At 51.8% G+C, this 12,211-nt stretch overlaps 1 protein-coding gene across 4 annotated transcripts in view; it reads right to left on the bottom strand.

Annotated features, from left to right (window-relative positions):
* arhgef6 (Rac/Cdc42 guanine nucleotide exchange factor (GEF) 6) overlaps positions 1-11,795 on the bottom strand; it is a 232,536-nt gene extending 220,741 nt beyond the window's left edge. For all 4 annotated transcript variants that reach the window (XM_072271069.1, XM_072271071.1, XM_072271070.1 and 1 more), the window contains exon 1: positions 11,437-11,795. In XM_072271069.1, the coding sequence (XP_072127170.1) occupies positions 11,437-11,601 (165 nt within the window). In that variant the 5' untranslated portion in view covers positions 11,602-11,795. The remainder of the gene's footprint in view (positions 1-11,436) is intronic.
* Between the last annotated feature and the right edge of the window lie 416 nt (positions 11,796-12,211).

The raw sequence follows: 12,211 nt of genomic DNA, 5'->3' as shown, positions 1-12,211 counted from the left end.
CAAATCTGTACACAATAGTCTGTGTGTAATCTCGCTAACATTTTATACAACTGCAACAGAACTGCCAACTCCTATACTCAGTGCTTTTCTTCACCACCCTGTCTACCTGCCAAGCCACTTACAGCACTACAGTCCATCTAGAAAACAGAGGCTCCTCGTGTAGCGAGTGAGTGGAAAGATGGGTTGCTGGTCATGTGGATCTGAGAGGGAGCCCAGCCTCTTTGAGCACACATTGTACATGTGAATGACCCAGACATGGGACCAGAGCCCAGGGCGCAAGCAGAATGTGCCAATATCCCACGACCGTGAACTCTGAAAGCAGTCTGGACTGAAATGCTGCACTACTGATCCTGAACTACCACAAGTGGAAAATGATCCCTGTTTTCAGTATCATGCTTACTTCATTAAAAGTCTCCAGACAAAATCTGTGCTATGAAAAATCCCATTAGAAAACTAATGTCCTAAATTTTAAGCATGCATTATAGTTGTGTGCAGAGTAAGCTCCCACAAACAACAACATACTGACCAAAAAAGTTGCTTTAAACACTGGATAAGGAACGATGATTGCCTAGGGGCATGGTCGTAACTGAATCCGTTATGAGGGGATATTTTGTGTTCAAAACCACACTGCTTTTGTCTCTTCAAGAATGCATCAATCAGACTGTGCCACGCCTCCCTCAGGACTGTGTTTTCCCTTTTTTTTACAAAACCATAGAAGTTTATTTACACAGAAAATACACAAAGTACAAATATTCAGTATTTACAAGGAGGTGAATAAATTCAAAATTAAAATATGATTTCTACTGTCTATAAATTCAATTCTTTGGGAGCCCTCACTGTAACTATGGTGACCACATACTCCCTCCCGAAGGACAGCTGGGCACTAACGTATCCTCAGAAGAGGGACAGGCATTCAACCCTGGCAGAGTCCTTGACTCTGCCACCTGGAACCGTGAATAGCCATCTTGGCCAGACCCAAGAGCAAGCCTACCAGTAGATCCTCTTCTCGAACTGCCCCCTTCCATACTGGGTATCCATATTTAAGGAGCACGGGGTTGAAGTGTGACCAGAACCTGAACAGCAGCCCCTTCAGACACTCAAACAGGGACTGCAACCTCTCACATTTCATACAAGCGTGGTACACTGACTCCTCCCAGCCACAGAATGGACAGGTTTTTAAGCAAGTTCACTGTTGTACGTTTCTGCCCTATGTAACATCTTCCACCCCAGGTCCCCAATGTACAGGGGAAGGACCCCTGCATAAAGAAACTTCCACTGGGGACCTGCCCTGCTGGCAGATGGTAAAATAGATCACCAAGACTGGTCCGGTCAGGAAAGAAGCAAAAGGTGTGCAGGAGCAGCCTGTATAAGAAACGATTCAGAGCATCACAGAAGGACACAGTGGGCATCCCCACGAGATGGCTCACGTGATGCAGAACCTTTTCCCACTTGGTATCCTGAGGCCGGGGTCCAACAAGCACTTCCAGCCCATCAGGTGGTGGTGCAGCCGAAACCCCTGCACTTTCTCGAACACCTACCATGATAGGATGGAGACCAGTCCCTCTCACAGCTACAGCACTGTCCCCTGTGGGTGCAGGAGCACCCTGTCTGGATGAGCCCAGACCCCATACTCTCAACGGCTCTTGGTAAAACTAAGGCAGTTCCCTCAGAGCAGTGCGGCTGATACTGTCCACTGAAAGCTGTGTGCCCTCCTGCAGCTAGTGTCCCCGGCGGAGAGCATCGCCAGCCCATGCCATCTCAGAGCGTGGTCACTGTACAGGTATCTCTGCAGGGTCCTGAGGCAGACGCTGCCAGCTGGGTGTGCACACACACCAATGACTGACTGCCCTCCATGATTGAAGACTCAGGACCAGTGCCTCCTATTGCCGCAGAAGAAATCACCAGCCTCCTCTGGGTCCTGGAGACAAAAGTAGTGGGCCGGACTAAAGTAACCAGCCGGTGGCATATCATGGAGGCAACCAGCTGACTGTTAACCAACGCCCTTCCCCGCTACGAGATCACACAAAGGAGGCATGACCACTGTCCCAGGTGGGCAGAGATTTTTGTCTCCAAATCCCACCAGTTCGCCGAGCAGGCCTCCTCTGTCGAGCTGAGGTAGATCCCCAGTACAAGAGGTGCATGCTACTCCACCCAAAGGGTCTCAACCCCACCAGTAGGGATCCACCTGCTACTGACTTACCAAGAGGCCCACACACTTCTCCCAGTTGACCCTCGCAGGGGACGCAGCCGAGAAGACCTGCCGGCAGTCTCACACCCTCTGCAAGTCAACCGGGTCAGTGACCATAAGGAGGATGTCAACGGCATAAGTTGAAAGGACAACCTCCATGTCTGACTCACGCAGAACCAAGCCCGTTATCCTCTTACAGAGGAGACACAGGAATGGCTCCAATGGCTCCACACAAACAGAGTACAACTGTCCCAACGTGGGGCACCCTTGATGCACACCCCTCCCAAAGCACAAGAGCACTGTCGTGGACCCATTAGCCTTAATAAAGCACTCCGCAGCAGCATACAGCAGTCGGATGCAGTCCACAAAACATGGCCCAAGCCCGAACACCTGCACAGTCCCTAAAAGGAACTCACGGTCCATCCTGTCAAACGCCCTTTCCTGATCTAGGGAGAGAAAGGTGACTGACAGACCAGCCTCTCGGCACAGGTGAATCAGATCCCAACCAAGGTGGATATTGTCCTGGATTGACCACGCTCAGACTGTGTGGGACTGGTCAGGATGGACCACTTGAGCCAGCACGGACCCCAGACAATTGGCCATTGACCAGGCAAAGACCTTGAACTCCACACTAAGGAGGGAGACTGGGTGCCAGTTCCACAGGCAATGGAGATCCCTCTTCTCTGGCAGCAGGGCCACAACTGTTCTTCCCCAACAGAGGGGCATCTCAACCGTTGCCAGGATTTCCCCCAGTTCCCTGGTATAATCAAGCCCCAGGATGTCCCAGAAGGCCCGGAGAAATTCAATGGTCAACCCGTCTAGTCCTGGGACTTGCCTCTGTGCAGCTGGTTGAGGGCACTGGTCAGCTCCTCCAAAGATAATGAAGCATCTAACCGCTCAGCACCCCCAGGGCTAACCCTTGGCAAGTCCTCCCAGAGTCCTGCATGCATCCTCACTGCACAGGTCCAGCAAGAAGACAGCCTCACAAGAGGAATGGAATTCTCACTGGATCCATGATGGAGGAGCAACTCCACAAGTTGCCTGCAAACACCCCCCTCCTTCTCAAGAGAGTAGAAGAACGGCGAGGCACGGTCCAGATCCTGCAGCATCTGGACCTGCGACCTCACAAAAGTGCCTCGGGACCTCTCCAGCTGCAGGAGCCTCAGCACCTCCTTCTTCCGCAGGTACTCATCCCAGAGGGGCTGGTCACCATTGGTCAGCCCAAGCCAGGACTCCAAGTCAATCAGCTCCTTCACAAGCCGATCGGTCCCAGACATCCGCACATTAAACTCTGCCCACACCAAGTGGTGGTCCGAGCACGCAACTGGCCACATGGTGGCAGCCGACACTCAGGAGACGTGCGCCCTGGAGATGTAGAGTTGATCGATCTGCAAGCGTCCACCTGCTGTACCTCCTTAAGAAAGCACAGAGGTCAGGTTGAATGCTCCACCGGACATCGACCAAGTCTGAGGATACAGCCAACTCCCTTATCTTCCTAACTACTCCAGAGACCAGTTCGATGCCTCTCCTCGAGGGTGCAATGAAATCACCTGCCACGATGACACGCCATGACTTATGGACCCCAACAACACGGACACTTCTTGGAACAGGCCCGCTTGCATCAGGCCGGGCTCAGAGGCGTACACAGATTTCACCATCTCTCTGTCCTCTGGGACAGGAGAAATGCAGTGAGCTTCTTGTAGGAAACCCACACCGTTCCAGGAGATGATTCCACCTGACTCCAAAATGCATCAGCACACCATCCTAGCGCCCATCAAGATGAAGCAGTTCCTGAACCTGCAATATCTCAAGCTGGAAAAAAGTGTCAACGAGGCGGCCACCCTGCTGGAAGTGGAGCTAAGGTGGCTCATGTGAACCCACCCCCCCCCACCCCCAACTATTCCAGGAGCCAGGTGGATTCATCTCCTGGAACAGTGCGAGTTTCCTGCAAGAAGCTCACCACATTTCTCCCATCCCAGAGAACAGAGAGATGATGGAATCTGCGGAGAGCCCCCCTACCACCAATGACGTTAAGGGTTGCAACACAACTTAATGTCTCATCTTATTGAAACACCTCACCAGAGCCCTAGGAAGAAGGAACAGTTCTCCTTCGAGCTCTCTCCCACCTTCGTCCTTCAACTCTTCTCCAGGGACTCCAGGAGTCTCTCAAATTGGCGCCTCTCTTTGCAGGTCACTTCAGCTCCTTTCCTGTTCTTTTGGAGGATAGTGCAGATAGACTGAATGACCGCTTGCAGGCCCAACCATTGATTGGGCCAGCTGGGCCTTAAATGGTTTCCACCAGTAGTCCTTCGCAAACTGCCTGATCTCCTCAAGAGACTGGCTGTGACTCGGTGCTGGGGTTGAGGAAGTCTGCCATCTCCGCTTCAAAAGAGACCTCCTCTTCCCCCACACTGTGTCCAACGCCTTTGTCATCTTCCAAGAAATCATCGTTTACACCCCATCCTCCCTCTGATTAGCTACATGGAATGGCGATTTTGGGTCATTCTGATTTCCCTTGTGCACCAGATGCTCCTCAGCAGGGCACTTGGCTTCAATTGAGGCAACAACCTGGAAAACTAAACCCACTGGTGACCCTCAACTCACAGGCGATCCCTAGTCTTCAGGACTTTGCCCCTCCCCAGGGAATACGTGCTCTGACTACACAACCTGAATTGAAAGCAAGTCTGCCTCCTCACATGACCCCTCTATTACACCACCACTCACCAGGCCAGAGAATGTACATTCAGGAGATGCCACCCCAGCAGAGGACTCCTATACAGCAGGGCTATCCTCCAGCTCTGAGGCCAAATACCCCATGCATACAGGCTTTTCCTCCTCTTGTGGTCCGTGATCTCCAAGCTCAGGGAACACATCCCTCCTGTTTCAGGCCACAACTATGTTGAGGCACGCCAACCTCCCTTTCAGAGGTGTCCGCGGTCTCCAGCACCACTTCACCAGGCTCTTGCTGAATCTCGGGTGCCACAGGGATTTCCGGGTTTGGTTCAACAGTACACCCCCACTCGTTCTCCAGGGGAGAAGCCTTAAGATGTTTATTCCTTTTCTTTGCCTTCCCACCCACCACCTGAACCCATCACTCACCATCATCTGAGCCACACCCATCCCTGACTTCCACTACACTGGCTCAGGGGGAGGAACAGCAGGAGGGGAGTCAGTGGGGGAAGCCTGTGAGTCCGAGGCAGAGTTAGTAGGCTGACAGTTCAGGGAGTTCTTCAGCATATGTCCAAACTTTTTACAGCCTTGGCACCTCAGCCTCCCTGTAGTCCATGTGATGGTATAATAATGCCCCTCAAAATGCAACTGAATACGTCCCTGGGCATCCCCACCCTGCTCCAGCTGCATAGATGGCAACTAAATGAGAAAAGGTGCTCAAGACCCCGTGGAGCTGCCCCATACCGCACTGCGTTATTTTTGATTGTGTGGAGCACAGATAGGGGAAGAGGGCCTTCTCAGTGTTAAGGGGGTAGACCTCTGCACAGGGTCTAACACGAGCTCCACCTGCATGAAAACCCACCCCACCCTTAACCCCTGACTCATGGCCAAAAACACACCCCTTGCCGTGCAAGCCCATCTCGGTATGGCCCTCCCACAGTGTGACCCTCCCCCATTACCACCTTTCCCATAATATGACCACCTCCACCAGGAGCAGCTTCCTCGCATCCACCACTCTCTGCGTAAATAATAACTTACCATGTGAATCTCTTTTAAACTTTTCACCTCAAAGCTATACCCTCTAGTGATTAGGACAGGGGCTGCCATCCTTTTTTATGCCATGGACCCCTACCATTAACTGAGGGGTCCATGGACTCCCTAGGTTTGGGAACCCCTGGGTCTAGTTGATGACATTTACCCTCCAGGAAATAAGACCATAAATCATAACTATGACTCTCATAATTTTATAACCTTTTATCAACTCGCCCCTCAGCTTCCAACACTGAATGCAAGCCTGTTGAATTTTCCTTATAGCTCGTACTCATTAATCTTGGCACCCTCTCCAAAGCCTCTACACACTTCCTGTAATGCAATGACCAGAACTACGGTGCGTACTTGAAACATGTCCTAAGAATGTAAACTCCACTATGGACAATCCCGTGCTCAGCTGCAAAAAGGAGGGCATGGGTCTGCAAGCCCATCCCATAAAAAGCCAGAGCTACAGAGATGCCAACAGAAGCTCCAAAGACCTCACCCCTGAGAGATGATTTTCATCTGGAAGATGTCTTAATTTGGAAGGACTAATCAACCTCTTATCAAACCAGGACAGAAAGAGAACTCTGGCAGGCTACAGGCAGCAGCCTATCTCCTAGTAGGGATGATGGGTTTAAGAAGAACAACAGAAGAACTGGGAGCAGGAGTTGGCCATCTGGTCCATGAATGAAAATGGAAAAAGCACATGCTCATCTGGCCATGGACTCAGCTTCACCTCCTTCCTTTTCCCCCACCCCACCAGTTTTAAACAGCTGCAACATGACCTCCCAACTTTCATACTTAACACCCCGACCAGCATATACATACCATATGCCTTTTTTACCTACTTGTTTTGCCATATTCAGGGAGCTATTAATGTGTACCCTAAGATTTCTCTCTACATCAATGATCTGGAGCCCTGCCATTTACGGTATACCATACATTTGTTCTCCTGAAATGCAACACTTCACATCACCTCTACTAAGGAATAGGCCGCCAACAGCAGGTCACTAGACTTCTCCGTCCTGAGCCAATCTTTGAAGTTGTCCTCAGGAGTAGCCCATCTTCTTGGGGTCAACTTCAAGGCCACATCGCAAAGTGTTCTTTAGCCTCTCTTCTGCTTTCCCTGGGGACTCCACATTAGCTCTCGCTAGTGATGTTCATATTTGGCTCACGCAGCATGCTCTCTTCTCACTGCTAACCATGTACAAGTAAGTACATGATCCCCAGGACCCACACCACCAGGTTCAGGGACAGTTATTACCCCTCAACCATCAGGCTCTTGAACCAGAGGAGATAACTTCACTCAACCCAACACTAAACTGTTCCCACTACCTATAGACTCACTTTCCCAAGACAACCCAACCCAACCCTTCATCTCACATTCTCGATACTTACTGATTATTTATGAACTATTATTATTTTTTATTTTTCTATTTTCAGTTTGTTGTCTGTTGTACATCGGTTGTTTGTCCATCTTGGGTACGATCTTTCATTGATTCTATTGTGTTTCTTTGTATTTACTGTGAATGTCCACAAGAAAATAAATCTCAGGGTTGTTTATAGTGACTTTTTTATACTCTGATAATAAATTTCCTTTGAAACTTCAGATTCCAAAAACAGACAAGGTGGAGCAATCATATTTTAATTTGAATTTGTTTAGTCTTTGTAAATACTTGATGTTTTTATGTTGTATATTTTTGTATAATTAAACGTTAATCGTTTTGTAAATAAAAAAATGGGACCATTGGATGCAAGGAAGAGAAGTTAAATTTGCCAAGGAGTAAGCTGGCGTAGAACAAAGGGCAACAGAGTGTGATAGGGAATGGAGAAAGGAACCAGGGTAATATGATTCCAACAGCGTTGATCAGCCAAGAAGTTGCAGGTATTGGTACAGATCATCAGGAAAAGAAAACTGCAGTGGTGGAAGGAAGGAGGATTTATGCCAATCCTGCTTTTCAACAAGGTCATGAGATCATGGTCAATCTTTGACAATCTATATCCCTGTTGTGATTAATAAGTATATCCAAGCTTGGATCATTCAAATATCTATCAGGAAGGCAATCAAAATTATTTGCATACCATAACCGTATGTTAGAACATGATTTGTTTTGAGGATAAAATTAGATGTCAGATGCACTTGCCTTGAGGGGATGAAGTGGTGGCTCCTTATCCCAGGCACTCAACAATAAAAATCTAGACCAGTATGCCAGAGCTGTTTACAGGAGGGCAGTACTGTTAACTACCACTACGTCGACTCAGGCCTAGGGGGCTGGCGTTGGGCATTTTGCCTTACAAGGCACAGAACGGAAGACCGTGTGGCACGCCACTCCTCACAGAGACAGTAGGTGGCTGTTGACTCACAAAGAGTTCATCCGCCCTTTGACAGGTTTTGTTTTCAGTCCTGCTGGGTGCCTACACACCCTCCTCCCTGGTTAAGCGAAGTGCACCGGGGGGTGTGCTGGTTGAGTCGCCGACAACCGGACCCGAGACAGGTAGTACTGAGCTACGTGGTACCAGTAGCAAGTCAAGGCCCTGACCGGACACTGTAAAAGTGCCGTCTTTGGGCAGTTTCAACGACACGTGTACAAAGGAGCAGAGTGTTTCCCTGGTGCCCTGGACCAATGTTTCTCTCTCATTCAACTTTAGTGAAGCTGATAATCTGGCCATAACTACATTGCTGTTTGTGGGAGCTTGCTGTGCATAAATCAGCTGCAACTGGAGAGACCGGGCAAGTCAGAAACGTAAGCATCTCTGAATTTGATCAACACTTGATTCCGACACTGCGAACAAGATGGTGAATACTGCGGTTGGGTGCTGGAGGCTGGTGCTGAGTGTAGGTCCAGCTGAATGGGGATCAAAGTCCACATCGCAACAGCCAGCCAATCCTGCTGGAACTGGATGTGTCCCACCAACATTTATCACACTTCAAACTGGTGGGCATGGGCATAAGGAAGGCAAGTGCAACGTTAGCATTCATCTTCAGAGGACTAGAATATAAGCCGCACGGATGATGCTGTGGCTTTACAAGATATTTGTCAGATTACACTTGGAGTATTGTGAGCAGTTTTCAGCCCCTTATGTAAGAAAAAAAGTGCTGGCATTGGAGAGGGTCCAAAAGAGGCTCACTAGAATGATTCCAGCAATGAAAGGGTAAATGTATGAGGAGTGTGAGAGTATTTGATCCTCACTGGAGTTTAGAAGAATGAGGGGGATTTCATTGAAACCTATCGAATGTTGGAAGGCCGATACAGAGAGGAAATGGAGGAGATGTTTCTTATAGTGCAGGAGTCTAGGACCGGAGGGCACAGCCTCAGAATAGCGGGACATCCATTTAGAATAGGGATAAGGAGGAATTTCTTTAGCCAGAGGGTGATGAATCTGTGGAATGGGTCATTGAGTATATTTAAAGTGAAGGTTGATGGTTTCTTGATTAGTCAGGCAGGGCTCAAAGCTTACAAAGAGAAGGCAGGAGAATGAAGTTGAGAGGGATAATAAATCTGCCATGCTGGAATGGTGGAGCAGACCCAATGGGCCGAATGGCCTAATTCTGTTCTTGTGTCTTACAGTCTTATTTCAAATTAGGTACATTATGACCTGTGCAATAAGTAGAGATTGTTCTACTCAGTCAGTGAGTTATTTTGTAAACAGGAACTGACATCTGTTTCCTCCTTGGTATCTGGAACGGCTCTAGGTCTCTGCCCAAAGGGTTCACCCCCAAATGCCAGCCCAATCCTCACTTTGATCATCCCAGTCTCTGTGGGTGACTACATGACATCCAGTCCACGTATCCTAGGGAGAGAGGGTTCTACTTCATACCAGCTCATTCAACACCTGGACCAACCATTCACCCCTTCCATCCTACTAGGCCACTCACTCCTACCCCTCCAGAACAGACAACTAGAGTACTCACATCATAGAACAATAGTCTCTCTTTCATTATTTCGTACATTATTGCACATTGGTAATTATTGTGTAAATTATTAACCTGTACTTTATTATTAGTTTAAGTCTGCACACTGCTAAGTGTGTTTTTAAATGTTGCTGTTGTAACGAAAGAATTTCCCACTCAGAATCAATAAAGTATTTATTATTACTAAATCCCCAACCCAACTCCCCACCGACATTCATCAACCTTTTGCTCAATCAAAAACACCACCACCCATCACTAAGCCCATCCCACTCACATCAACACCTCCATGACACACCCACACCTGTGACCACCAGCCTCCTATCCCCACCCTCTTTCACCCCACGCTTAATCCCTCCCCACCCCCACTCCGTCGTCCCTCCCTCCCCTCGCCCCTACCCACTGTCGCCAACCCCATCCTCCCCTCTCCTCACTCCCATCACCCCATCCTCTCTCCTCCTATCCTCCCTCCCTCCCCTCGCCCCTACCCACTGTCGCCAACCCCATCCTCCCCTCTCCTCACTCCCATCACCCCATCCTCTCTCCTCCTCTATCCTCCCTCCCTCCCCTCGCCCCTACCCACTGTCGCCAACCCCATCCTCCCCCTCTCCTCACTCCCATCACCCCATCCTCTCTCCTCCTCTATCCTCCCTCCCTTCACCCCTACCCACTGTCGCCAACCCCATCCTCCCCCCTCTCCTCACTCCCATCACCCCATCCTCTCTCCTCCTATCCTCCCTCCCTCCCCTCGCCCCTACCCACTGTCGCCAACCCCATCCTCCCCTCTCCTCACTCCCATCACCCCATCCTCTCTCCTCCTATCCTCCCTCCCTCCCCTCGCCCCTACCCACTGTCGCCAACCCCATCCTCCCCTCTCCTCACTCCCATCACCCCATCCTCTCTCCTCCTATCCTCCCTCCCTCCCCTCGCCCCTACCCACTGTCGCCAACCCCATCCTCCCCTCTCCTCACTCCCATCACCCCATCCTCTCTCCTCCTCTATCCTCCCTCCCTCCCCTCGCCCCTACCCACTGTCGCCAACCCCATCCTCCCCCTCTCCTCACTCCCATCACCCCATCCTCTCTCCTCCTCTATCCTCCCTCCCTTCGCCCCTACCCACTGTCGCCAACCCCATCCTCCCCCCTCTCCTCACTCCCATCACCCCATCCTCTCTCCTCCTATCCTCCCTCCCTCCCCTCGCCCCTACCCACTGTCGCCAACCCCATCCTCGCCCTCTCCTCACTCCCTTCACCCCATCCTCTCTCCTCCTCTATCCTCCCTCCCTCCCCTCGCCCCTACCCACTGTCGCCAACCCCATCCTCCCCCCTCTCCTCACTCCCATCACCCCATCCTCTCTCCTCCCCTATCCTCCCTCCCTCCCCTCGCCCCTACCCACTGTCGCCAACCCCATCCTCCCCCTCTCACCCTGCTGTCGTCGATCCCATCCTCTCTTTCCACCTCCATCCTCCCCCTCTCCTCACCACCATCACCCTCTCCTCTCTCTCCTCCATCCTCCCCCTCTCCTCACCCGTAACCAGTGCCGTCGACCCCATCCTCTCTGTCTCTCCTCACCCCCACCCTATGTCCTCGCCTCCCATTCACCCCGTGGCCACCCTCAGCCTCGGCCGCCCCCTCACCTTGTCCACGGAGCCGGGCACCAGGCGCTCGAGCAGACGGCACAGCAGCAGCCCGTCCTTCAGCGCGTTCCTCAGGAACTCCTCCGGGTCGGACGGCGTCTTCTTCGGGGAGTCCAGCACCCCGAGTGAGATCAGCCAAGTGACATTCTGCTCGGCGGGAGTCATGGGCTCGGCCTCGGGATCGGGTTCGGCCGGGGGCTCGGGCTGGGGATGGGGCTCGGCCTTGGCGACGGCTTGTGCAAGGGAGCGCCTCCGGGCAGCAGGTTCATCCGCATCCGCGGCGCAAATCGGCCGATCCGCCCTCGCTTCCGCCGCTCAGTGTCGGGGAGGAGGCGGAACTCTCCTCCCTCACCGCCGCCGATCTTCCTCACTCGCCCGCGTTCACCCTCCTCCTCCTCCCTCCCTCACCGCATTCACCCCTCTCCTCCCTCACTGACCGCATTCTCCCTCCTCCTCCCTCCCTCACCCCCTCACCTCCCCCGATCCTCCTCACTCGCCCGCGTTCACCCTCCTCCTCCCTCCCTCACAGCATTCACCCCTCTCCTCCCTCCCTCACCGCATTCACCCCTCTCCTCCCTCACTGACCGCATTCACCCCTCTCCTCCCTCACTGACCGCATTCTCCCTCCTCCTCCCTCACTGACCGCATTCTCCCTCCTCCTCCCTCCCTCACCCCCTCACCTCCCTCCCTCACCGCCGCCGATCTTCCTCACTCGCCCGCGTTCACCCTCCTCCTCCTCCCTCCCTCACCGCATTCACCCCTCTCCTCCCTCACT

The sequence above is a fragment of the Mobula birostris genome, chromosome 10, assembly GCF_030028105.1.
Source record: "Mobula birostris isolate sMobBir1 chromosome 10, sMobBir1.hap1, whole genome shotgun sequence".
Taxonomy (NCBI): Eukaryota; Metazoa; Chordata; class Chondrichthyes; order Myliobatiformes; family Myliobatidae; genus Mobula; species Mobula birostris.
The sequence above is the reverse complement of the archived record's forward strand: the minus strand, read 5'-3'. Positions and strand labels throughout refer to the sequence as shown.